Source organism: Leuresthes tenuis, unplaced genomic scaffold (assembly GCF_036924035.1).
Source record: "Leuresthes tenuis unplaced genomic scaffold, fLeuTen1.0.hap1 SCAF_1, whole genome shotgun sequence".
Lineage (NCBI taxonomy): Eukaryota > Metazoa > Chordata > Actinopteri > Atheriniformes > Atherinopsidae > Leuresthes > Leuresthes tenuis.
In genome coordinates this window covers 6,029,001-6,054,442 of record NW_027325355.1, presented here as the reverse complement: position 1 = coordinate 6,054,442, position 25,442 = coordinate 6,029,001, and the positions used below count along the sequence as shown (strand labels likewise).

Sequence of the window (25,442 nt, the reverse complement as noted above, 5' to 3'; positions counted from 1 at the left end):
ACTTCATTTGGTGTATGATCGACTTTTCAGAGGATTTGTAAATGACTAAATAAATAACACCACTGGCTAAACCTTAAATTTAACCTGAACTAAGCAGACGTTTGACTGGTTTTGATGCGGTCAGGATCACACTCATTGGACACAAACCAGATCTTTTTACTTACTTTACTTATTCATTTGCTGTTCTTAGTAACACAGGAGACAGGATGGTGAATGAAGAATTGCAGCAAACATTCTTCACAGAGCTTGTGTGGACGGGGGAAGATAATATTTACTGTTGAGGTTAATGGAGACGGCTCTGAGTTCGATGTCATGGAAACATTCCTTTCAACACCCCGACTGATTCATTATGAAACTGCTGCCTGTGCAAAAATCAGAGCATATGGTTCAGTGGAATAGCTCAGACTGACATTTAAAACATTCACCAAACAGATGTTCTGGGATCAAAATTTATGACTCAGTGAAGTTTCAGCTCCAACACTAAAAATACAAATTGAAAAGCACTCCGAAAACATCTTCAAGTGGGAAGGTGGCTTGGTGAGTTTAACAGAGACCATAACTTGCCAGTGGTGCAACAGCTGGTTCAAATCCTGCCTGTTATCCTCAGGATAACTTTACATTGAATGGAACAAAAAGATTTCAATACCGAAGTGGAATGAATAAATGTCCCACAAACTATCCATCCTTCCATTTGTTTTACATGGTTTCAGGGGGACTGGAGCCTACAGTGGGGAGAATGCAAATTCAGTGCGGTTTTCTGGATTTTATTTTTAGATTCCGTCACTCACACTTGAAGAGCACCTATTATAAAAATTACAGACTTCTACATGCATTGCAAGTGTGAAAACCAGCTAAATCCGCAGCGTATCTGTCACAGAAACTCATCAACATTTGAATCCAATAACAAGTCTGAAACTAAATGAAAAACTGAAGCCCCAAATGAATGTTGGCATGATATAGGCTATGTCAAATCCAAAAGCAGTCCCTGTTTCACTTTTTGGAACTTCTACTTTCTCAGGACAAAAATAAATGTATGAGGATCAAAGCCAACAATGACCTGGGACATCTCTCATGGAGACTGAGAGCCAAGAACAAACAGAGGTCAACGTTACAAACTGTTTAACAATGACAATGATGTAGAAGATATACAAAAAAAAAGCATGTGTATATATGACTCTACTGTGAATTTACACCCTCTTTTCTATTATAAACAGGAGGGAAATGTCATGAAGTTATACTATGACAAAAAGCAAGTACCACGTGTGAGATGCTGCAGGGTCAAGAGACACTGTGTGCTGAGAGTCCTCCTATCTATCTTATTTAAACTTCTGTCTAATCCTTGTTTGACTGAATGTCGCATAACCTTGTGTGGCTAGTGATCTCATAGGATGGATGGATGACTTTATTAATCCCTTTGGGAGGTTGCCTCTGGGAAATTGAAATCTCCATCTCACTCAGGCTCAGCACTGTTATATACAGAAATGTACAGAAAAAACTAAGTGGAAACTAAATAGCGATAGTATCAATGTTTTTTTTTAACTCAGACAAATCTGTGTCAGCTTCTTGATATGTCATGCAGACTCCTTGCTGTGAGAATAAATGTTTGGTATTAATTGTCTCCAGCGACTCTGAGCCTCATTTTGAGAGAATTTTCTTGACACCAACACAATAGACATTTGACATAGTTTCACAGCTTGAAGTTGAGCCTCGTGCCCTTTTAATGTTGGAACAGCCTTAACTTTCAGCTTTAGTCATGACAATCAAACAGCTGTCTGGAAAGTACAGGGAACAACTCCAAACTTTTTTCAGACTGCGTTAAAAATTTCTAAGTCTTTGGGAAAGATTAGCACAAAGATTAGAACCAAACACACATTTTTTTAAATATCTCTGTAGCAAGAACATGAAACCCATGAGAAATGTTGACATCTGACCTTTAATAAAATGCAGAACAATGAAATACAAACAAGTGTAAAGCTAGACTTTACATCAAACTGAAATGATATATTTCTTCTAAAGATGTTGTATGTTTACAAACATACCCACAGCTGGTGCAAAGCTACTTTGTGAATTTTAACTTTAAACAAAACATATATGTTCAGTATAATAGAATAAAACATGTATCTACTTTCAAACAGATTGCATATTCAATTCAATTCAGTTTTATTTATATAGCGCCGAATTAAAACAATGTCATCTCATGGCACTTATATTGTTCTGTCTATCAACTCACAACTGATGCCATATTTATCTTGAACGGTGGGAGATCTGTCCACAGTTAAAATTCTTCTGATTGGTAGTTCCTGTTGCTGCTCCCAGGTGAATGTTTTCTTATCTGCCGTGAAATATATTGTTGATTTAAACCAATAATTTATCCGCAGTGTGAGTACGTTGGTGTGTCTTTAAACTAGATAATCGAGCAAAAGCTGCCCCACACTGACTACAGCTGTAAGGTTTCTCTCCTGTGTGAATACGTTCGTGTGTCTTAAGATAGGAAGATGTTGTGAATGCTGCCCCACACTGACCACAGTTGTATGGTTTATCTCCTGTGTGAATATGTTGGTGTGTCTTTAGACTAAACAATGCAGTGAAAGCAGTCCCACACTGACCACAGCTGTATGGTTTCTCTCCTGTGTGAATACGTTGGTGTCTCTTTAGATGGGAAGATGTAGTGAAAGCTGCCCCACACTGACTACAGCTGTATGGTTTCTCTCCTGTGTGAATACGTTGGTGTGTCTTTAGACTAAACAATGCAGTGAAAGCTGTCCCACACTGACTACAGCTGTAAGGTTTCTCTCCTGTGTGAATACGTTGGTGGGTCTTAAAATGGGAAGATGTAGTGAAAGCTGCCCCACACTGACCACAGCTATATGGTTTCTTTCCAGTGTGAAGCCTCTGATGACACCTCAGATGTGATGATCTTTTGAAAGCTTTCCCACAGTGTTTACAGGAATGACATCTGGATTCCTCTTGGGCTATATGTTTCTGCAATGACAGAAAGGAAGAAGGATTAGATCCTTTTGAAGTTCACACAAAAGATTTCTCTAAGCTAACCAACATATTCTAACTGGACGTGTATTGACCGAGTCACACAGGTCTCAATATCTCAAATCAAACATGAACGCTGAGAGCTCTGTGCTCTGATGTGTTCTGCACACGTTTAGGTTTTTAAGTAGTAAATGCTTGCTTTTTGATCTTTCACTAATTATTTTTTGTCATGATGAAATTCTGAAAAAGGTACAATATTTCTAAATGATAGAAGGAAGCACAGTCTTGTCCAAGTTGTTCAATTAAACAACTTGTAGAGGTTGGACTGAAAAAGGTTGATGATCACTGGTTTAAATGAATAACAGTGGTGGTAATACATGACATTCATTACACTATCCCTTTGTTCCAGCTTACAACCCAGAGGTCTGCAGCCATTCAGCTCAACAGCCGTCAGGGAAACAGTTTTAACTCAACCTTTGTTTCTTTCTAAAACAACTCTTTACCCTGAGGTAGAGAGAGCTACAAACCTGTCATCTAACCATTAAAGACCCAGAAGGATTACCACCACCAGGTTTAATTCATGTAATCCAGAGACTTTAAACACAAACAATGAATATAAGCTCCTGAACCTCTCAAATCTGAAGACTGAGAGCCAGAAAATGTCCCACCACAACAATCTGGCCACTGAGTTTCTTCCAGCAGATCATTCAGCCTGCAGCATATTTTCAGTCTAAGCACATCTGTATCAGAGAGGGTAGATGAAACCAGGAAATACTTTGCTGACACTTTTTCCACATTTGAAGTAAAAGCAGAACAAGCGGAGGACACACGGAGCCTCGACACTCGTCCTCGTGTCTTTAATGTCCTCCACACTAACCTGAAACCCGGTGGAACCAGAGGATGAACCGGCTCTGTCCTTAGTGGAGGTGTTTGGATCCTGGTTCTGCTGCTCCATTCTGGTCCTGGTCCTCCGACTGATGGACTCTGTCTGAAACTGTCAGTACATACAATAAGATCCAGCTGTGGCGTGCAGCATGTTAAATCACACCCACTTTTCTTCTTCTCTTGAAAAACTTTCTGGACAGTTTTTAACCATCTAGTCACATTTAATTAAACTTATTACCGTGGTTTTAATTTAAATTCCTGTGAACTTTAAAATGGTTCTTTAAAGACACACTAAGGTCACAGTTCAAAATATTTGGAGCTTTTTGATCAAATTAAGAAAAAAATGTATAATATAATATATGTATAATATACTCTGTAGAATGACACCCACAGTGTGCAATAGCCCATGAATCTCATCTGAGTCAGTGTAACATGATCAACTTAAATCATTTTACTACATTAAGACAATGATACTGTTTGAGGAAAGGGTCCCAATATCATCCCAAAGACTGAAGTTCAGATTTTCTCCATTTCTAAATTTGTTCTCATTTCCAGAAGCTGTCATGGATCCAGAAAAGTAACAGAGTAATCTCAGATTTGTCACATTTACACTCTGAAGCCCATTTTTGAACAGTTCAGTTATCAGGGAGCTTCAGTCTGGACTGAGGCTTGAAACTGAGAAGATGTGATGTTTCAGTGGGGGAATGATCTAGTTCTGTGTGGCAAACAACACGTCAGCAGGAGCTGTCTGACTGATCTGAGACACTCTGAAGAACAACATGAAGTGGACCATTCTGAGGCTGTCATTTAAATATAAAGGAGTGTTTTTCTGGCATCAGAAGTGCTCGTCCAGTGATTAGTTCCAGCTGCTTTCGTGAAACCTAAAGTTTGAGATTAAGGAAATTCTCAGACCCTTAAAACTCTGAAATGTTTTTCAACCCAAATAACCTACAGTCTCCTTTATTTTGATTCTGAAATAATCTTACCTGGTAAACTTATGTGTCCAGTTGAAGAGTAAAAAGTGATCTTGTGTTGTGGTCAGATCAGAGTATCAGCTCCTAAAAGTTGCACAGATCCTCCTAATAAAGATCATTTTAGCTCCATTTTAACTCCAGATGTTGGCAGGTGGACTTTATGAGTAAAGACATGTACAACCTTTTTATCATGCGGTCAGTCCTTTCTGATACGTGGATAAAAGAAAATATTGGATATGTAAAGGAAACTGAAAACTGAAAACTGAAACTGAAAAACATGAGACACTTCTGAAGAGGACAGTCAGACTGTCTTTTAATGGGCTTCTGAGTGTAAATCTGAGAAATCAGACACTGATACTGAACTGTATATTTCTACTGCTCCTGTGATACTTTCCTGGATCACTGACAAATCTATATTATAATGCTATGACTCCTCTTCAAACAATATAAACTCTAAATGTAATTGAAGCATTTATATAGACCATAATTAAATCCCATTTTAAGATTTTAAACACTAAAACACATTAAACACATCGTATCAAATGTTTTCACTCCACAGTTTTATCAAAAAGCCAAATGATACCCAGATAAGCCCGGAAAGAACAATTCTAAATTTTACATTGATTATCAAATTTTTTAAAATTTTTAAAACTACAGAAAAAAGTTTAGAAAACTGCAGCTTTAGTGGAAAATGTGTTTAACACACAGCTAAAAGGATAAAGCTCCATTTTATTTGTCCATCTGACCGGCTTATTGAAATCTATAGTTGAGGTTGTGTTTCTGGTTTCTGCTTTGGGTACAACGGTTAGCAGACCATTAGCATTAGCATTAGCAGGACATGCTAACTGTGAAGAGCAGCCAGGTTATTTGAACTTTTTTACTCTTTAGTACATGTTCTGACTGCCCGTGTCCAGGTGCAGGAATCAAACCAATGATACAAAGTACTTTGAAGACATTTCTGCAAATGTTTGACCGCTACATGTATTCTTTTCTGGACTCACCTGCATGCAGCTTCCTGTAGTGATGTTCTGAAATGTGCTGAGGCTTCGAAGCGTGTTTGGAGTAATGGAGGAGACGGTTTACTTCATTTAGGGGAGGAGCCGAAAATGATGACGTCCGCAACCTCACTACCTGTCCCAACCACGTGACTGCTTCCGTAAATGCTTCAGATTTTGTCAGATTTATATGCCAAGCGTAGAAACCCCTCAGTCTCCATTTAAAATGTGTTTTTTTTTTTATGGAGAGTTGCAGTCAGTTCACTTTTTGAGTTTTGATAGTTTGGATACTCGAGTTTGGATAGCGTTAATGTAATTTGGAGATAGTTTGGGGAGTTAAGTGAGAGAGAGATAGTTTTGAGATTAGGGAGAGTGAGGAGAGAAGGATAGGTAAGAGGATGGAGCCAGCTAGGAAGAGGAAGATTTTCCCCGTGTGAGAATATTTTGATTTGATATGTCCTATTAAGGTAAATCTTAATCTAACATATTTCAGATGCATTAGGTTTGCTGATCAAGAACTGTATTTTTCACTGTTTCTTAATGTATTCATAGGTGAGGTGTTTACTGTGTTCCAAGGAGTTGGGGTACAATAAGAACACCTCCTGCATGCTAAGGCATTAACTTTCTTTGAGTAAAGTGACAGAAAAACACACACAACCTGCCATATCATATGATGCTACCTTTCTGGGAGAATTTACACACAGAATACGTTAAAAACTATTTTATCATGCACATATGTGATAAGGGGATGAGAAGTGGGTGGCGGTGAGCTCTCAGTGCCTGTGAGAGAGAGAGAGAAGGGGGGGGGGGGATTGGAGACAATAAAGCAGCAGGGGGTCTCTCAAACCTGGTGTAGAAGGTGTTGAGATCGTCAGCTAGTCCGGGGGAGGGGGCGACCACAGGGCTTCTACCTTTGTGGTTTGTGATGGTTCTGAGGGGGCTCCAACAACTGCAGGGTCGTTGGTGCCTGAATCACGCTCCAGTCTGGCTCTATAGTCCTCTTTAGCATTTTTGATGGCCTTCTTGTGGCCCTGTCTGGCCACTTGAATGTGTCCATGTCACCCTCTCTGTACGCCTGCTCTTTCCGGCGCCTGAGCTCTCTGAGCTGCTTGGAGAACCAGGGCTTTTGGTTATTGTGCCTTGTGATGGTTTTGGTTGGGAGGCAGACCTGCTCACAGAAGCTGATGCAGGAACATACAGTGTCAGAAAAGCTGCCGTTGTCATCCTCAGGGCCCCTCAGTGACTCCCAGTCAGTAGACTCCATGCAGTCCTGAAGCCTGTCCCTTGCCTCTGGAGTCCACCTCCTTACTGTAGTCCTGGATGGTTTGGCCCTTCTCAGTTGCTGCCTGTATGTGGGGACCATCTGTATGATGCAGTGGTCGGAGTGTCCGAGGGCAGCGTGGGGGATGGAGCGGTATGAGGGTTTTATGGTGGAGTAGAAGTGGTCCAGTGTGTTGCTGTCCTGCATGGCGCATGTCACCAGCTGTTTGGAGCTCGTCAGTTCCTGGGAGAGGTTACACGAGTTGAAATCTCTCATCACAAGAACTACCGAGTTTGGCCGAGAGGTTTCCACAGTGGAGAAAAGAGCAGCTGAATCGTTGTTGAACGTGTTCACAGATGTACTTAGTTCACTTTTCTGATCACGTTAAGACCAGATGTGAACAGCTCCAGGGCGCCGTTGGAACCACTGTGTGTCATTCATTACTGTAAAAACTGTGCACCATCCTTTCCTCTTTCTTTATTCCAAGATCTTCTTCTCCACTTCAGCTTTTGGCTAAATCTAAACACAGCTCACATGTGTTTGGACATTAATAACATAGATCACAGTGACATATGCAACACTTCAGATAAGCAGCTGCCCCAGTATAATTACAGATGGTTAAAATCATTGTTATTTTATAATATTCTTTCATGAACTGTGAGAAGCATTACACAGAGGGTTCATCTCCAAAGCAGGAGTTTTGCTCTGTCTGCAGCCTTTTTATTTTCGTGTCAATGACCAGTTCAGCAGGTGTGTCCCTCAGAGGAGCTGGAGGCAGCTGTTCAGGGCTACTTTTTTAGAAGAAGGTTTACTGATTGGAAAGGGGGCTCCTCACGGTGACACTTTGTGGGTAAGAGCCTGAATAAGAAATCCTGGAAAGACGCAGGGTTCTGTTCCCCATCCGGAGAAAGTTCATGGAAGGAGGCTCCCGAGCTGTCATCGCGGTGGATAAGTTATTCATCAACGGGCAGCTGTACCGCGACCAGGAAACCACTCCTTGGCTCTTCTATACTCCAGGTGATCTGTATTCGTTAACTTGTATAAATCATATCACCATAGATGGTACATAAGTAACTCTGAAATAATCTATCCAATTCACAGTTATCTATCAAGGCAAAATATATAGCTCACTGCCAGTCTCACCAGCATAGGATGTATGCAGTTCATATTTGTTTATTTGGGTATGTTTTTTTGTTTTTGTTTTTCCTTTTTCTATCTCACACTTCCACTCTTTTGCACTGTTTTTCTATTCTGTCTTTCTTCCCCAACCCGCTGCGTTTCCACCTTAATAAGTAATGTTAACAAGCACGGCGCACATAGAGTTTTGAGCAGAGCACATAATCAAGTTCCACACAGCATCGACAGCGCAAGTACATATTGTAGCAAGCTCATACTGACAACTGAAACACCAACAATGGCATGTTCACGGAAGCATATATGCACACACACGCACGGGATGCTTTTAGCAAGCATCCAGCACTCACTGCGTTAGTCTGAGCATGTCCACGCTGAGGTTTATCTCATGGAATGTGCATGGAGCTGGGTCCAGGGAGAAGAGATTAAAAATCTCCAATAAATTGAAGGATTTACAGGCGGACATTGTTTTATTACAGGAGATTCATTTATCAAAGACTGTAGCTGATGTTCTCACCACAGCACAGTTTCCTCATGTGTACTCAGCCTGTTACAACTCCAGACAAAGAGGTGTAGCCATTCTGATAAATAGAAGAGTAAATTTCACCGTAAACAACACAGTTATAGATCCAGAAGGTAGATTTCTAATCGTTAATTTATCTGTTCAAAATATGAATTTATGCATTGCAAATATATATGGTCCAAATGTGGATGACCCCTCATTTTTTCACTCCTTTTTCACTTCACTCTCTGATCACTCAGATAACACACTCATCATAGGAGGGGACTTTAACATGGTATTAGACTCAGGAGTAGACAGACTCAGTACTTCAGGAAGTCAGCGGAACTGGCAGTCCACGAATATTGTTAAACAGTATATGAAAGATTTTGGTCTTTGTGATGCTTGGCGCTCCCACCACCCCACTCTTAGAGAATACACCTTCTTCTCACCGGTACACCACTCATACTCAAGAATAGATTATTTGTTAGTTAGCAGTTCCTTGTTGAGGGATATTTCAGACACCAAAATCCACCCCATCACTATCAGTGATCACGCTCCAGTTTCTATCACACTAAAGAATAACAGAGTTACACCACCAGCTAGGAATTGGAGATTTAATACATCATTACTAAAAGACCCTGATTTTATTAATTATTTCAAAAGGGAATGGTCTGTATATTTAGAAAATAATGACCTGCCAGGAATGTCAGCTTGTACTCTTTGGGAAGCCGGAAAAGCAGTTATGAGAGGCAAAATAATCTCTTTTTCATCAAATAAGAAAAAGAGGGAAAGTTCAAGGAAATCAGATTTAGAACTCAGGATTAAATCATTAGAAATTGTCTACAGTACCTCCAAAGAGGAACACACACTGAATGAATTAAGAAAAGCTAAACTTGAATTTAACAAAATTATTGATAAACAAACACAGTTTCTCATACAAAGACTTCGCTTGGAGAACTTTGAGCACGGCAATAAATCTGGAAGGTTCCTAGCTAACCAACTAAAGAGAAACAAAGAGAAAACAACAATCACTTCTGTTAAAGACTCAAAAGGAAATGTCACCCATGACCCCGATGTAATCAACAATGCTTTTAGGGACTTCTATAAAACCTTATATTCATCACAAAATGATCCATCAGACAGTAACATAGATCAGTTTCTTAGTAATATCAACCTTCCAAAATTACAAACCGAACAGGCAATGGCTCTGGATTCACCTCTTTCAATAGGAGAACTCCATGAAGCCCTTCAACATATGCCTAGTAACAAAGCCCCGGGACCAGATGGTTTTCCAGCAGAGTTCTACAAAGAATTTTGGACTGTTTTGGCACCTGCATTTCACAAAATGGTATTACAAGTTAAGCAGAATGGCAGATTATCCCCACACATGAACTCTGCTAACATTATCTTGCTACAGAAACCAGGAAAAGACCCCATACTTCCATCCAGCTACCGCCCAATATCTCTAATAAATGCAGACCTCAAAATAATTTGTAAAGCTCTCGCCAAAAGAATAGAAAAAATGACTCCACTTATAATACATCCTGACCAGACAGGTTTTATAAAGGGTAGACACTCATCCACTAACACTCGCAGGCTAATTAATCTAATAGACTATTCTAACATCAACAACCTGGAAACCACAATAGTCTCTCTAGATGCAGAAAAAGCATTTGATCGAGTGAACTGGAAATTTTTATTCGCAGCATTAAACAAATTTGGGTTTGGGTCACAGTTCATCAACTGGATAAGGATATTATATAGCTCCCCAAATGCGTGTGTTAGGACAAATGATCAAACCTCTCCAAACTTCAGTCTGCAGAGAGGTACAAGACATGGTTGCCCACTTTCTCCCTCACTTTTTGCTATTTTCATCGAACCTTTAGCAGCTGCTATCAGACAAGATAGAAACATTAAAGGCATCCAACCCCAAAATATTGAGCATAAAATAAGTCTTTATGCTGATGATGTTTTACTTTTCCTTCAGAACTCTCAAACGTCTCTCACTCACACGATCACACTCATAAATAAATTCTCAGCACTTTCTGACTACTCTATCAATTGGTCTAAGACCACAGTTCTGCCCATTAACTGCAGAGTCCAGAATATACCTGCAATCACTTTACAGTCAGGAAATATCAGATATTTAGGCATAAACATTTCCTCCAGGCTCTCAGAGCTAACAAAGCTAAATTATGTGCAATTATTAAAGACAGTAGAGGACGATCTCTCTCGTTGGAAGTCCTTACCTATATCACTTATGGGGAGAGTTACAACCATTAAAATGATGATACTACCAAAAGTTAATTATTTGTTCTCAATGATCCCCATAAAACCATCTGCTACTTGGTTTAAGTCACTAGATTCTTGCATCTCCAAATTTCTGTGGAAAAACAAACCACCACGTATTAGTTTAAAAACCCTACAGAAGACCAAGGACAGTGGTGGATTATATTTACCTAATTTTCAGCACTATTCCTTAGCCAATAGGTTACAGTATATATCAAAATGGTTTAAACCTAGCCCAATAGATGAACCATGGATAAATGTAGAACAAGCATTGTGTGATAATCTGGAAATCTCTGACCTGCCACTTATTAGTCAAAACGTAAAACATCACAAATGTTTCAAAAGCATTAACATCAGCACCTCTCTGACAGCCTTGTGGGAATTTCTTAAAATAACAAAGTCTTCAATTGTCCCATGTAAGCTTACACCCATCTGGAACAATCCTGACATACTGCAAAACAAAAAAATGCTAAACTTTACTCTGTGGAAGATCAAAGGAATCAAACATCTGGAACATATAATCCAAAATGGAAATTTTATTTCATTTAATGAGCTCATATCACACCACGAGATAGGCAGCAATAAATTCCTAGAATATCAACAACTTAAGTCTATAATAACAAAGAAATATATCCTCCACCAACCAGACTTACAACTCCCGATTAGGGTAGCAGAATTTCTAAGCATCTGCACCCCAAAACTACTATCAAAAATATATAAATTATTGTCTAAAATAGATGACACAATGTCTCTTCCATCCTCAAAATGGGAGGCAGATTTATCCATCAGTTCTAGTCATAGCTTCTGGCCACAAATATGTTTGAACACCTTCAGAATGACTCAGAATTCTAATTTACAGCTCATACAATACAAAATCCTTCATAGAACACACTATACAGGACAAAGGATGTTCAGGATGGGTCTGACACACTCAAAAATCTGCTCACATTGCACAGATAACACACCTGATGATTATGCACACGCTTTGTGGTTCTGTGCGCCTGTCCAGAAGTTCTGGCTTGAAGTCTGTGCGGACCTATCAAAATGGCTAAAGTGTAGCATCCCTGCATGCCCCACACTGTGCATACTGGGTGACTTAGACAACATCAACATGGAAATTAACTCAGCACACATGGTTCTCACAGTGTTATGTATCGCAAAGAAAACTATTCTCATGAACTGGAAAGCGAAGAACAATCTGTGTATTAACCAGTTTAGAAATGTTCTTTTAGATTATATTAGCATGGAAACAATGTCTGCCTCCTCAAAACATCAATTGGCTGAATTTAATTCTCTCTGGTCCCTCTGATTAGCTTTATCACATAGTGGTGGTGGTGGGTTGCTGTCCCGTCGCTCTGGGCGGTTGGGTGTGTGCTGGGGGGGGCTGTGTGGCTTCGGGCGTCTGGTGGTCTCTCGGGTCGTGGGGACCGGGTTGGTCATTGCTGGGGGGGACTGTGTGTCGGGCTTGGAGGGCAGTTTTGGGGGCTTGCGGGTGGGACTGTCTTGCGGTGTGGGGCGGGGTCCCTTAGAGGCCTTGGGGTGGTGGCTGCTGGCTCTATGCTGGGTGGCTGGGCCGCTCCGGCATGGGTGGTGGTGCTGGGCCTGGGCCCTGGTGGCTGGGCGCTGCCTTGCGCCCGGGGGGGGGCCCTGCCTGTGCCTGGAGGGGCTGGGTTGTCCTGGACGCGCCACAGTATGGGTGGGTTGGTGCAGGTCCTGGTGCCGGGCTTGTTGCTCTGGGACCTCCAAGGTGTCCGCAGATGGTTGTTTTTTTTTTCAGGGTGTTGGGGCGTGCGGTGGGGGGGGGGCTGGGTGATGGTGGGTCTCAGGCCCGGGCTGCTGCGACTGGTGTGACCGGGAGGTTTGTTTGTTTGTTTTTTGTTGTTGTTTGTTTGTTGTTTGTAGAGGTCCTCCGGGGTGGGGTGGGGCGGGATGGGTACCTTCTGGGGGTACAGTAGCTCCCGCAATATGGTCGCTGCAGGCCCCGAGCCTGGTGGACATCAGCCCCTCCTGCCCTGTGTTGGCTCCCAGGTAGCGGGGATGCCTATTGCAGCCAGTCCCTGGCTGCCTTCTCCGGGGGAGAGTAGCTGCCCCGGTGTATATCCCCATACCCCTCTCCCTTCTGGCTCCTGTACACAGCACACACTCACACATGAAGGGTTTTGGGGGCGTGTGTGTTCGGTGGGGTGTAGTGGATGTGGCCACGTAGGTGGTCCCCTTTGGTTGCACTCTGCAGTTCCCCGCCCCTGTTTTAATTACACCTTAGACATTACTACTTATCAAACACACACTCACACACACACATTAGGTCTTGGGGGGTGGTTACACTGAGTGGCATCTGGTGGGCGGGGCTCTTTGGGTATGTAGGCTGCCCAGAGGGCCGCGCTCCCAGTCCTACAAGTTGGGATGCCCCTCAATTTTAATCGCTCACTATTAGAAAATATTGAAGAGCCAGAAGGGTGAGGGGAGGGGTCTTCTTCCCACACCCCTGCTTCCTGGTTGCTGCTCGGGGCGGGAGGGGCCAAGAGGATTAATTAATTGTTCTGCTGGTTCGGGGTCTGTGGTGGCTGGGGGGCTGCTGGCCCCCTGATGTGCCCGCTGCACTACACCCCAGCAGAGTTGAGGGAGGGAGGACGGGTGGATGTATGGGACGTGAAAGTGTGTGTGGTAATGATTGGGCCTGGATCTGGGACTTGCTGTCGCCTGGCCTGCCTGTGCTTCTCCCGATGGGGGGGCGGCGTTGCCTCTCCCCGCTGCTCGCGACTTCACCCACCTGTGGGCACGTCTTGACTCCCAGGGCACTTGGCCAGGGGCGCTGGGGCTGGCGCTGACCCACTGCGTGGCTGTCTGGGGCACTTGGCCCTCCTGGGTATTGGGTGGGGCCTCTGCCGGGGGGTTTGGGGGCGCTCGGGCTCCCGGGGCCCGGGTCCAGTGCACGGCCCATGTCTGGGCGGCTGGGACCTGGCGGGGTCGGTGGGCTGTTGCCCCTGGCTCTCTGAGGGCCTCTGCCCTATGCTTATGGGGGCTCTGTCCGGGGGCTTCCTCTGCAGTCTTCTGGGTGGATGCGTGGTTGTCCCTGCGGTGGGCTTCCTGGGTTCTGTGCTCCGTGGGGGCTGCTGGTGGCCTGGGTCTTGTGGCCCTCTCTGCCTGCTTCTGATTGCTGGGGGGGGGCTGTGGATTGTGGCCCTGTACACTTATACACTCATAACTAAGCACGGTTACCATGTAGATCCTGTGCCATGGGTCTTGCATGTTCTCACACACACACACACACACATTTATTAGCCCAGTAGCATGCTCGCTAAGCAGTTTATGTATTATCATGTCGTCTCAGGTCATCTATCCACAGCTGTGTTGTATGCGATTGCCGCTTCTTGTGCTTGTTTTTGTTTGTTTGTGTGTTTGTTTTTTCTCTGCTTGTCTGCTTTCAGGTGCTCCTGGTGGCGCTAAGACTGGATTCCCCTCAGAGGCCATGGATTGTTGTCTGTTTTGTTTTTTACAGGTGTAGCAGCTGGTTGTCTGGTTTTTGTTTCTATTTTTGTTCTGTTTCCTCTTCTTTCCTCTTCTTCTTTCCTTGTCCCCCGGTCCGGTTCAGTTCTATTACATGTCATATATTGTAAACAGAAATAAATAAATGGGCATCAAGGGGAGCTTTACATTTATAAAAAAAAAAATTAAAAAAAAAAGAGCCTGAATAAGGGCAACTTCTTCTTCTTCTTGGTTCTTGAAGACGTTTCATCTCTCATCTGAAAGGATTATTCAGCTTTTAACTAGTTGGTGGGAGTATGGACTTCTAAGCATCAGAGTGGTCTTTTACACCAACACGTTGTGCTACATTCAGTTCTTCACTGGCGAGGTTTCAATCTGAAGTTCCCTTAGATCAAATATGTCCACAACCACACAGATGCAAACAAAAACGTATTCAGACAGAAATATTAACCACTGTAATGAGGTGTAGACTTATTTATTGACCTCCTTGCTTTGTTCACAGAAAGTTTCAAGAGTTTTTTTCTCTCTCATGATCTAACTTTTCTGTCTGTGATATTGGCTTTTTTAGCGTGAGGTAAAAAGGATCCACAGGAGTCTGGAGGATGGACACAAATACAGGGAAATGAGAGGTATGCCTGACTGCACTGGGATGTTGTTTCCTCACCTGTGAGTCACTTTGGATCAAAGCATCTGCTAAATGACTAAATGGAAATGACATTAATGTCCATGATGACTGTACAGAAACATTCCAACAGAACTGTGTATATGAGCTATCTTTGTAGAAACTGGATGTTTCAGGCTGTTAGTCTCAGTTGTTTCCCAGATATTTGCCACATAGCTCGCTGTGAAAGCTGCCTTATACTTAACATGTAGAGATATAAAACTGTGGAGCTGATGGATGTAAAAGTGACATGAAATCACTTAAAGATGATTGTTATTTCAGTGTCAGGGGAAGGAAATCATATCACTGTCAGCACATAATGAATGTCCTTGTGTAAATGCTTTGAGAAACGTGTTGAGCATCATGCCCTCACTGTGCATGTGTTCTGTTTCTGAGCTGTAATGTGGTACAAAGACTTCACATGAATTTAGGAAGTTTTCCTGCTCCTGCCTCAGTCTCATTGCACTCTGGATTCATCCTCTGGGAAGCAGAAACATCCACAGGAAACTTGTGAACATCTGTCCAACAAAATCAGCGTCCTGATAAGCTGCTGCTAGAAGGACAAAATCCTGACCTGAGATCAGTCCAAGATCTGTCTTTTAAAATGGAATAAAGAGAAATGATGTGGTGAAATCTGCTGAAAGCTGTTAAACAACAAGTGCTGCTGGAAGTATTTCATGAAGAGCTCATTAAACCTTTTAAAGGAGGAATGGACTTTATTCCAGCAGCAGCTCAAAGCAGCAGATTCATATTTATCTGGACATTTGAATGAAAACATTCAGTATTAAATTAATGTCTTTAAAATGTCTTGCTTTTATTTATGGTGAATTGAAGTTTCATTTGGATCATTTTCCAGAACAAATCTTTGAAATGTTCACAGTTTTTATCTTTGAACCTTCAGAAAACTTCTCTTAATAAGAAGAAAAAGTTGAATAAAAGTTTAAATAAATAAAGACAGCAGAGAGGAAGAAACTCCCTCAGCTCAGTATGTTTGTGACTCTGTCTGAGATGGAGGTGAAATATGTGAACCTGGGCTGTGGGTTACTGCTCTCTCACAGCCGTTCTGTTTATTCACAGCTGAGAAATCATCTTTCTGAGGATGACCATAACCTTTATAAACATCACCACTATCTTTATTAATATCCAGAATCACTGTGAATGTTTCTGCTTCTTTCTTCTGGTACCAGTATATCCAGTTTTCATCACACTGGTCAGTTCCACAGCTGAAGGAGACACTTTAACCAACTCTCCTGGTCCGTGTTCACTGGTCCTGGATCAGCTGTGCTGCCATGGCAACCAGCGCTGTAGAGACACAGACAGACAGATGAAGGTCAGTGTGACAGTGTGTGTTCCAGGTGGAGTTTGCTGGCTCCTGATTGGCTGGAACATGAGATTTCCTCTGACCCACAAACACAACTACACTGCTGTCACTGTGCTGCTTATTAGGCTGTGAATGTTGTCAGAACAGCTTTTCAACAACAAGCTGAAGATGTGGCTGTTGTGCTGCTTTTGATTCACAGTCAGTGTAGACAATATGGAAAGTAGAGCTCAGGAGGTGCAGCTGAAGCTTTTGCTTCTTTCATCATTACTTATAGAGATGACACTGAAATGCTTTTATTGATTGTTTAAGGGTGACAGCTTCATGACACTTTCTCCAGTCTGACCCTCACTTGGAACACAATCAAACATACTGGGACATGTGGGAAAGCACCACAGTGTTCATACTTTACATATCTGAGAACATCCACAGGAAGACACTTTATCATTTACATTCTGATTCTGTCATTTTAACATCTTTCAAAGTCAGATTTTTACTAGAAATGATGTTATACACTGTATGCTGACACGTAGAAATAATTCCATTCTGCTTGTAAGCAGCTCTGAATAGAAACAACCATAACTACACTGCTATTACTGTATTATGTTGATGCATGAAAACAGCTGAATGATTGTGCTGGAAACACTGAGAACAGCCTGAAGATGTGGCTGTTGTGTTACTTTTGCTTCACAGTCAGTGTAGACAACATACAAAGCAGCTTCAAAGATACTTCCAGGTGAGGCGTGCAGAAAGCAGCTGTGAGCACCGTAACATACAATAAATACATTATTACTGACCTGGACACTGATACATTCAGATTCAGTTATCACATATATATAAAGGATCTGCAGGTCACTGCTTCTGTTTTCATTCACATTTCACACAGCATTCATACAATCCATGTTTCCCACCATTGCCTGGGCTCTATGAACATGTGCTGCATATTATTTACAGTTAAGATCATAAAGCTGAAAAAGAGAGCAGAACAGCACACGTGATGACTGGTGACTGAGAACAGAGCACCATCGCTGCTGACATCACAAGAAGTGATGTCATCACTCATTATGACCTCACAGTTCTGCATGTGTTGCACCCTCAAAATGAACAGCCAAAAACCACGTCCATCTTCATTTTTGCAACTTTTTAATCCATCTAAACGGTCCACGGTTCAACACAAGCATACGTTTTTTTTAACATGAGCTCACACCAACCCACTTTACTCGTCCTCTTAAAGAGACAGTACCCCCCCTCCAAAGGATCAGCACAAACACTGTCAATCCTCAACATACGCAGAAATCCAACCCTGAAACAATAACCACCATATGAATTAACTGCAACACATACAAAAAGAACCATCTCCACACTCCAATCATAACACATGGAAATCACTGTTCCAGTGCGCCACAGTTACTTTAGTTTGTCCAAAAGTAAAATCTTCTCTGCCTTCTTAAAGAGATTTAAACCGTTTTGAACACATTCTTACCTTTCAACCCTGATGCAACGTCTGACCTGCATCAACATTTTCAATTTTGATGTCATGTTTCTGATTTCTTCAGAAAGTGAGAATTAAAACATCAGTTTCATGTTGATCAGAAAACCCTCTGCTTTCAGAAGCCTTGTTTTAGAGAGTCCCAAAACAAAAAAAAGTAGCCTTGACGTCATTGTTTCGTCATCTTGGTCGTGTATATCTCTTTATGCATTTCAGGCCTGTAAAATGCATGCCTGTAAAGCTTTGTAATCTTCCTTCTCATGACACTGAAAAGACATTCAGGCATTGAGAATATCAAGTGATGAAGAGCTTTTCTTCCAGTAAAATCATCTTAAACTGTGCAGCAGTTCAGGCACATAACCATATTTGTCATTTCAAAGTTCAGGCAGTCAGTCCAGCACCCGTACCCTCTTCTTCCTCAGCCAGGCCTTTGGAATGTGTCAGAATGTGGTTTTCCATGGTCTGCTTGAACAATGCTTGGACGTCCCTGGAAAAGATGTGGCCTTGAAGGCAGCATATGTTGCTGTAAAATCTCAGTGAGCTTTTCTGCGTTAATGCTGCCATCACAGAAGTGGAAATGAGCTTTGCCGAGGGCCCTGATCCAACCCCATACCATCACAGAGCCTGGCTGCAGGGACTGGTTGCTGACAGCAGGCTGGATGCTGCTTTTGCTCTTTGCTCCATTTCTTCCAACAAAGATCTGGAATACTGATGGGTCTGACCACAGTACACGTTTCCACCGTGTGATGGTCCATCCCAGACGCCTCCGAGCCCAGAGAAGTGGACGCCGCCTCTGGACGAGGTTAACATCAGGCTTCATTTCTGCACAGTAAAGCTTGTGAATGGAACTCTGTATTGTAGTGCTTGACAAAGGTTTCCACAGTAATCCCTTGTCCATGTGCTTCTATCAGCTGTTGATGAATGACGGTTCTTGATGCAGCGCTGTCTGAGGGGTCGGAGGTCACGGATGTCCAGCTTAGGCTTGCTCCCTTGTTCTTTACACTGAAACTCCTCCAGATTCCTTGAATGCTTTAATGATATTCTGCTCTGTAGAGGCAGAAATATGCAGATCCCTTCCAGTCTTTCTCTGAGGAACATTGTTTTTAATCACATTTGAGGACAAACTTTAGCTCCTCTGAACATCTTTTGTGCCAAATCATAATAACTATCGTCTAATTTTCTTTATTACTAACCCACATCACAACTTTTTAAAAACATTTTTCAGACCTGAAATGCAACTAATAAAGTTGAAAAAAACATTTAATATCTTGAGTTTATACCTGCTGGATTTATTCTGGAAGAAAACGTCCTGCCAAAAAAGATGCTCCAGAATGGAAATATTAGAAGTAGATAGATTTATAGTTCCTCATGTAGGATAACAGTCATAAGTCTTTTAAGGTTTTATCATTTGTTATCATTCAGTTTTATTTACATACCATCAAATCGCAATAAATGTTATCTCGAGGCATTTCAACTACAGTCCATTTTAAACTAATTGTAATCCAATTCATTGTAATAAGATTCCAATTAAATCACATTCATTAAAATCCAAGTTGGTCTAATCCGTATAATTTCAGTCAGTTTAAAAAGGCTGTCATTTGATTTTGACATGTTAGATTTAATAATTAATCAATTTCTCCGCCCATTTCGTGAGTGTCGGGACGGCTGGATTCTTTACCAGGAAAAGTGCTACCTGTTTTATGATGAACCCCCAAGTTGGAAGACATGGCCACAAAGTCGAACTTATTGCAAAGACAAAGCTGCAGATCTGGTTGTTATTGATAATCTGCAAGAACAGGTGAGCTATAAAGAGCATAAATGGCATTTTCCAAATTTCCATTTTCTTTTAAATTATTATAACTGATGCCTTTACTAAAGTGTGAATGATTCCGATGATCCGCCATGTCATGACTTCCAGGAATTTGTCAGTAAAAACATCCGGTATTACCAGAGCCCTAACCATGGATACTGGATTGGGTTAAAAGAAACTGACAACACCTGGTTCTGGATTGATGGACGCAACGACACTCTTGGGTAAGTAAAAATAAATATTGACCACGACTACGGCCCGGTGCTGAGACAGAAAAAGAAAGGATTTAGTTTTAATGCAAATTCAAAGTATAAACTATTGTTTCACCAGGATTTGATGTCAGCTGTTTGTTTCTTGCAACACTGAACTTGTTTGATTTAATTAAGTGCATTAGCTGTACTATGAATGCTGTTAATATTGCTCATGTTTACATTTTAAGGTACTGGGTGGAGCAGGAGATCGGTCAATCAGGTCCATATGCACTGGTTATCCCTAAAAGGAACGCAACACAGAGCTGGGACACATCTGATCATAAATTTCAACTCAAATTCATCTGTGAGATGGAAGCTTTGATCAGGTCAAATTAGTGAACACTGTGTCCGACTTTGTCCTCTTTGTGTCGCATGCATAGCTGCAGACTTGCTTCATCACTTTTGAATAAGAAAATCCAAACATATGTTGATGTATCTGCTAATGCTCTTTAGACAGTTTGTGTCCTAATTTGTAAGAATGAATTTTATCACTTTAATGTGTCTTTTTAAAGACTGAATAATATTGTTCTGAATAATGGGACAATAATGAGGAACTTACTTCGACTTCTTCTGATTATAGATTGTATGGTAATTCATTCACATATGGGGGGTGGGTGTAAAAATGGAACTGATGTAAACTGTAACTGAGGCGGGATGTTTTTAAGTCAGTTAATGAAAATAGTTGTGATGTATTTGCCATGTTTTTCAGGGAAATATCCTCGATTGGAAGATAATTGTCATGAAAACGCTTGCAAACTTGTAAAGGCATTGATAAACTGTTTGTATTGATTAGCAGAGAGCTTTGGATTGTACGATTAAAATTGTGAATTCATTTGATAAACTTGATTGACATTTTATTTTATATTTTTTTGCACCAGCCTTCAGACGTTTAAATGTCGAGTTACATCTGCAGAGGAAGAGATTTGCCTGACTTTTTAGAAGATGCAAGATAAATAATGGCTCTGCGCTGTACACCAGTTCATGTTGTGATCTGTCTTTGAAGTGAAATGCCTTCTTAACTTCATGAGTTGCTTCAGCTCATGTGGGTAAATGGACTTGTATAGTGCTTTTCTTGTCTAACTGACCACTCAAAGTGCTTCTAACACTACATGCACTCACACAGCACATCTTAAGTCTACACATAACTACATGCATTCCAACACTGGGTTAGTCCATTCATACACTGATGGATACATTGGGGGTTCAGTGTCTGGAAGCTGGAGTTGAACCACTGACCTCCTGATTGCTGATTCCTCCTGAGCTACAGCCACGCCAGGTGATAAACAATCTCTGTGTTAAAGCCGGGGGAATAATCATACTAAGCATCCTCTGAAGACATCATGCTCTGCTACACCCAGTTGCTTTGGTTTCCTCTGGTTCTTCCTGTAATTGCATTGCATTCATGTGAAAAAGAAAATGCGTCCTCTTTCATTTTAAAAAATCTGGACGTTCTTGCTTCACGAACTGTGCAGCAGGACATCAGGACTTTTCTAGGATGTTTGTTAGATGCAGATGGTGGGTGTGGTGCATCCACAAATCACCCACTGCAACAGTCGTTGCTCAGGAGAAGCGTGGGGAAACAAAAATGAATGAAGTAAACGCACTTGTAATAAAATAATACTGATCAGTCTACCTGACCGTGCATTCATAGAAGTGTAAGATGATAGTAACCATGGCATATTTGGAGAAAGCATTACCTGAACTGTCAGAAACGTTGTCTTGGCTATTGGTGAGTCCGCTCTGATTGGCTGTTCAGAACAGCGAATATGTCTACGAGGAAGTGTTTTCATTGTCTTTGAGAAACCTCGTCATACACAACGAAGAAGATCATAACCCTTGCTGTCTTTAACGTATGTTTTAAGAGTAGCAGAAGTGGAGCAAAGAACACATTAGGTGCATTCCCACTGTAGGAACCTTTTACAGTTCCTATAACCTTTTCAGAAATAGGGCCGTTTTTTCGTGCATTCGGACATACAGGAACCAGGGACCACAGCACTCAGTTCCTAGAACCATTTTAGCTCCTTCTCCGAGGTCTTTTCTGGGTTCCACAGGAACATGACGTAGGTGTTTGATGGCTGGTAGCTCCGCCCCTTGTCTGAAATGTTTACTCATGCAACACGGACACAACCGGCACCTGTTTAATAAGTTAAACTTATTAACGTCGTCTCCTTTGTCCGCGGCGCTCTGCTCTCCTTCTTGTCTTCATGAAAAGAAGAAGTATCGCCCGCTGCTCGATTCTTCATCTCCTGACTCTCGCTGTGCGCTCTTCCAGCCTCCATCTTAGACGCCTGATGTGATCGTTCATGATTAATATCACTGTCATGCAGACCGTAAACACGGTGGCCTCCTCGCTCTCCATGTTAGCTTCTTGGTGGTGTTGTTTTGTTTTCTTCTCTCCTTACTTTTCACGGGTTTTGTTGTTGAATGGCGCTAAAGTTACATGTCTGTTGCATCACATGAATCCCGAAGTGTAGGGTAATGCAATTATAGTAACCATGACATATTCAAAGGTAGTATCGCCTGAACAGGGACTAGAACCCTGGACCCTCAGATTAAAAGTCTGATGCTCTACCGACTGAGCTAAAGCTGGGGAACAATAGTCTGTATGAGGGGGGGAAGAAGGGGGAAAAGGGGGAAGAAGGGGGAAGGGGAAAAATGGAGGAAAAGAGGAGTTTTTGAGAATATGAGGGGAAAAAATGGAATGAACTTGTAGTTATTTGTGTTTCTGCTGTCCATTTCAAGTAAAAGCACACATTCTGGTGTATTCATTTGAGAAATCTACGCGAACCTGACACTTTGCTGTGGAATAGTATAGGAGGCTCTTAATCCAAAGGTCACCGGTTCGATTCCACCATTGGAAGATGACACAAACGTTTAGCAAGTGTTATCAAATGTACTTTTATGGTCATTTTTAAATTTCTGAATTAAGTGCTGCAACAATGTAATCTTCTTCTCTGAATGAGTTTGCATGTTTGCAGAAAAAACTGAAGACACAAATTTATTACTAATTTCACACACACAAACACTCAGAAACGTGTGAAATTAAACCTGAAGTAATAAAAACAGGAATAAATTAAACAATTAAAAATAGAAAAAAATAAATGGGACAGTATATATTCCCATAATACTACCATTTTCTTTTATGCACGGCAGGTGACACTGACAGCATTTGTTTTTTTCCACCGTGCGGGCGTAAGCTCTCCGGGTTAGTGGAGGTGAGGGCAGGGAATCAGATGGCACAATCTGTTTGTTTCCATTTGGGATGACAAACACAACTGGCACAATGAAAGGACTGGGGTTTAAAAGTACAGGAGATGGAGATGGAGGAAGAGACAGAGGAGAAACGATCTGCAGAAACTTCTTGGGACTGCAGCCAGGTGGTGATACTTTTCTTTTGGTGGGGCTTGTGATGCGGTTGGATAATTCAGACGTCTGAGGGAATAAAGGCACAGTTCACAATATAGGATAACCATAGATGATAGTGAATTCATCTATCTATCATTATGGGTATAGCAGTCAATAAAACCAGATCATTTCAACATGAAATGAATGAAATGCATGAAAGTGCCACTATAGTTACTGCTACATGAAAACAATAACAATGTACATTTTTTAAAATCAAAGTCAACCTATGTATCATTCTCTTTACATTACCTTAGATGAATGCTTATCAGCCAAACTTAAGTTTGGCTTCAGCATGGCACCATGACAGCCACCAAACTGTGGCTTTGTAAACTGACAAAAAGAAAAACATAACCTTAACTGGGAATTCGTACATTTTATACAGTTGAGTATATTAATAATATTAATATAAATATCAGCATAAGTAAATCCTCTTAACTTACTGATACCAAAGTCACAATGGGTCTTCTCGGTTCATCACCAGCTAAGGAGACGTCCTTTGGTGGTGGTGAATCTGCAGGTGAGGGCCCTGGCTGCTCTGCCACCAGCACGTCATAATTGTATGAGAGCCTTCTGATACCTTCTTTGCATGCAAACCGCAGTTACAGCTCTGTGCACCTCCAAACAGTGACATTTGTCCCCTCATCTGCATTGGGCATTTCTCAATCTGTATTAATGTTTGACAGCAAATAAGAAGGTGTTCCCTTTAAATATGTCACAGCTTTACATTTAATATGATACACATATCACTCTGTGCAGGTTTACCTTTCAGATACAGATCATGCCACTTTTTCTGCCGAGGTGCTGGTCTGTTTCCTGCCTCAGAGGGCCAAACACCCGAGGCAGCAAATTTTCGGAGGCGGGATATCCACTCCTCCTCTCCCATGGCCCTGTGTTTTTTTTTTGTTTGGAAGCCATCTGCCATTAACAGAGAAAGAATATTTATACCAAACAGCTAATATTTGTACATCACAGAAATATGACCAATGTGCACTATTTTTAACTTATTAAAATATATATATTCATGCACACACATAAGTTCTTACTTGCATACAATCACACAAACACACAGCTAATTATTAACTAATAGCAGTAGCCTACATATTACACATATATTACAACAGAAGTGAATACTACATAGATTTCATTGATACCCTAGCTTGTTATTAACTAATACTAGTAGCAGCAATGCATATTTAAGACTTTTGTGACAACAGAAGTTAATATGTCGTACTGATTAGCAGTACAATATAGAGCAGTACAATAGGATTAGCATGTTTGACAAAAAAATCGCCACGTAGAAAAAACGATATATTTACCTTCTGTAGTTAAAGTCATCTGAAGTCCTGCGGGCAGAATTATGGAGAAGTGCCATCGTGATTGGCTATCAGCACATATGGAAATGGGGCAACGTGATTGGCTGTTGGGCTGAATTATGGAGAAGTGCCATCGTGATTGGCTATTACCAAAAATGGAAACGGGGCAACGTGATTGGCTGTTGGGCTGAATTATGGAGAAGTGCCATCGTGAAAGCTGGGGAACAATAGTCTGTATGAGGGGGGGAAGAAGGGGGAAAAGGGGGAAGAAGGGGGAAGGGGAAAAATGGAGGAAAAGAGGAGTTTTTGAGAATATGAGGGGAAAAAATGGAATGAACTTGTAGTTATTTGTGTTTCTGCTGTCCATTTCAAGTAAAAGCACACATTCTGGTGTATTCATTTGAGAAATCTACGCGAACCTGACACTTTGCTGTGGAATAGTATAGGAGGCTCTTAATCCAAAGGTCACCGGTTCGATTCCACCATTGGAAGATGACACAAACGTTTAGCAAGTGTTATCAAATGTACTTTTATGGTCATTTTTAAATTTCTGAATTAAGTGCTGCAACAATGTAATCTTCTTCTCTGAATGAGTTTGCATGTTTGCAGAAAAAACTGAAGACACAAATTTATTACTAATTTCACACACACAAACACTCAGAAACGTGTGAAATTAAACCTGAA

General features: G+C 41.5%; 1 protein-coding gene and 1 long non-coding RNA gene across 2 annotated transcripts in view; one reads left to right on the top strand and one right to left on the bottom strand.

The window, feature by feature from the left end:
- Window positions 1-2,355: 2,355 nt before the first annotated feature.
- The window catches only part of LOC140296301 (uncharacterized), a 173,703-nt gene continuing 150,616 nt past the window's right edge, over window positions 2,356-25,442 (bottom strand). The window contains exon 4 of the mRNA XM_072379712.1: window positions 2,356-2,843. Within this exon, the coding sequence (XP_072235813.1) occupies window positions 2,356-2,843 (488 nt within the window). The remainder of the gene's footprint in view (window positions 2,844-25,442) is intronic.
- On the top strand, window positions 19,643-20,703 carry LOC140320500 (uncharacterized). Its single transcript, XR_011906287.1, has 3 exons — window positions 19,643-19,777; window positions 19,898-20,013; window positions 20,229-20,703. It is a non-coding gene; the product is annotated as an uncharacterized lncRNA (long non-coding RNA).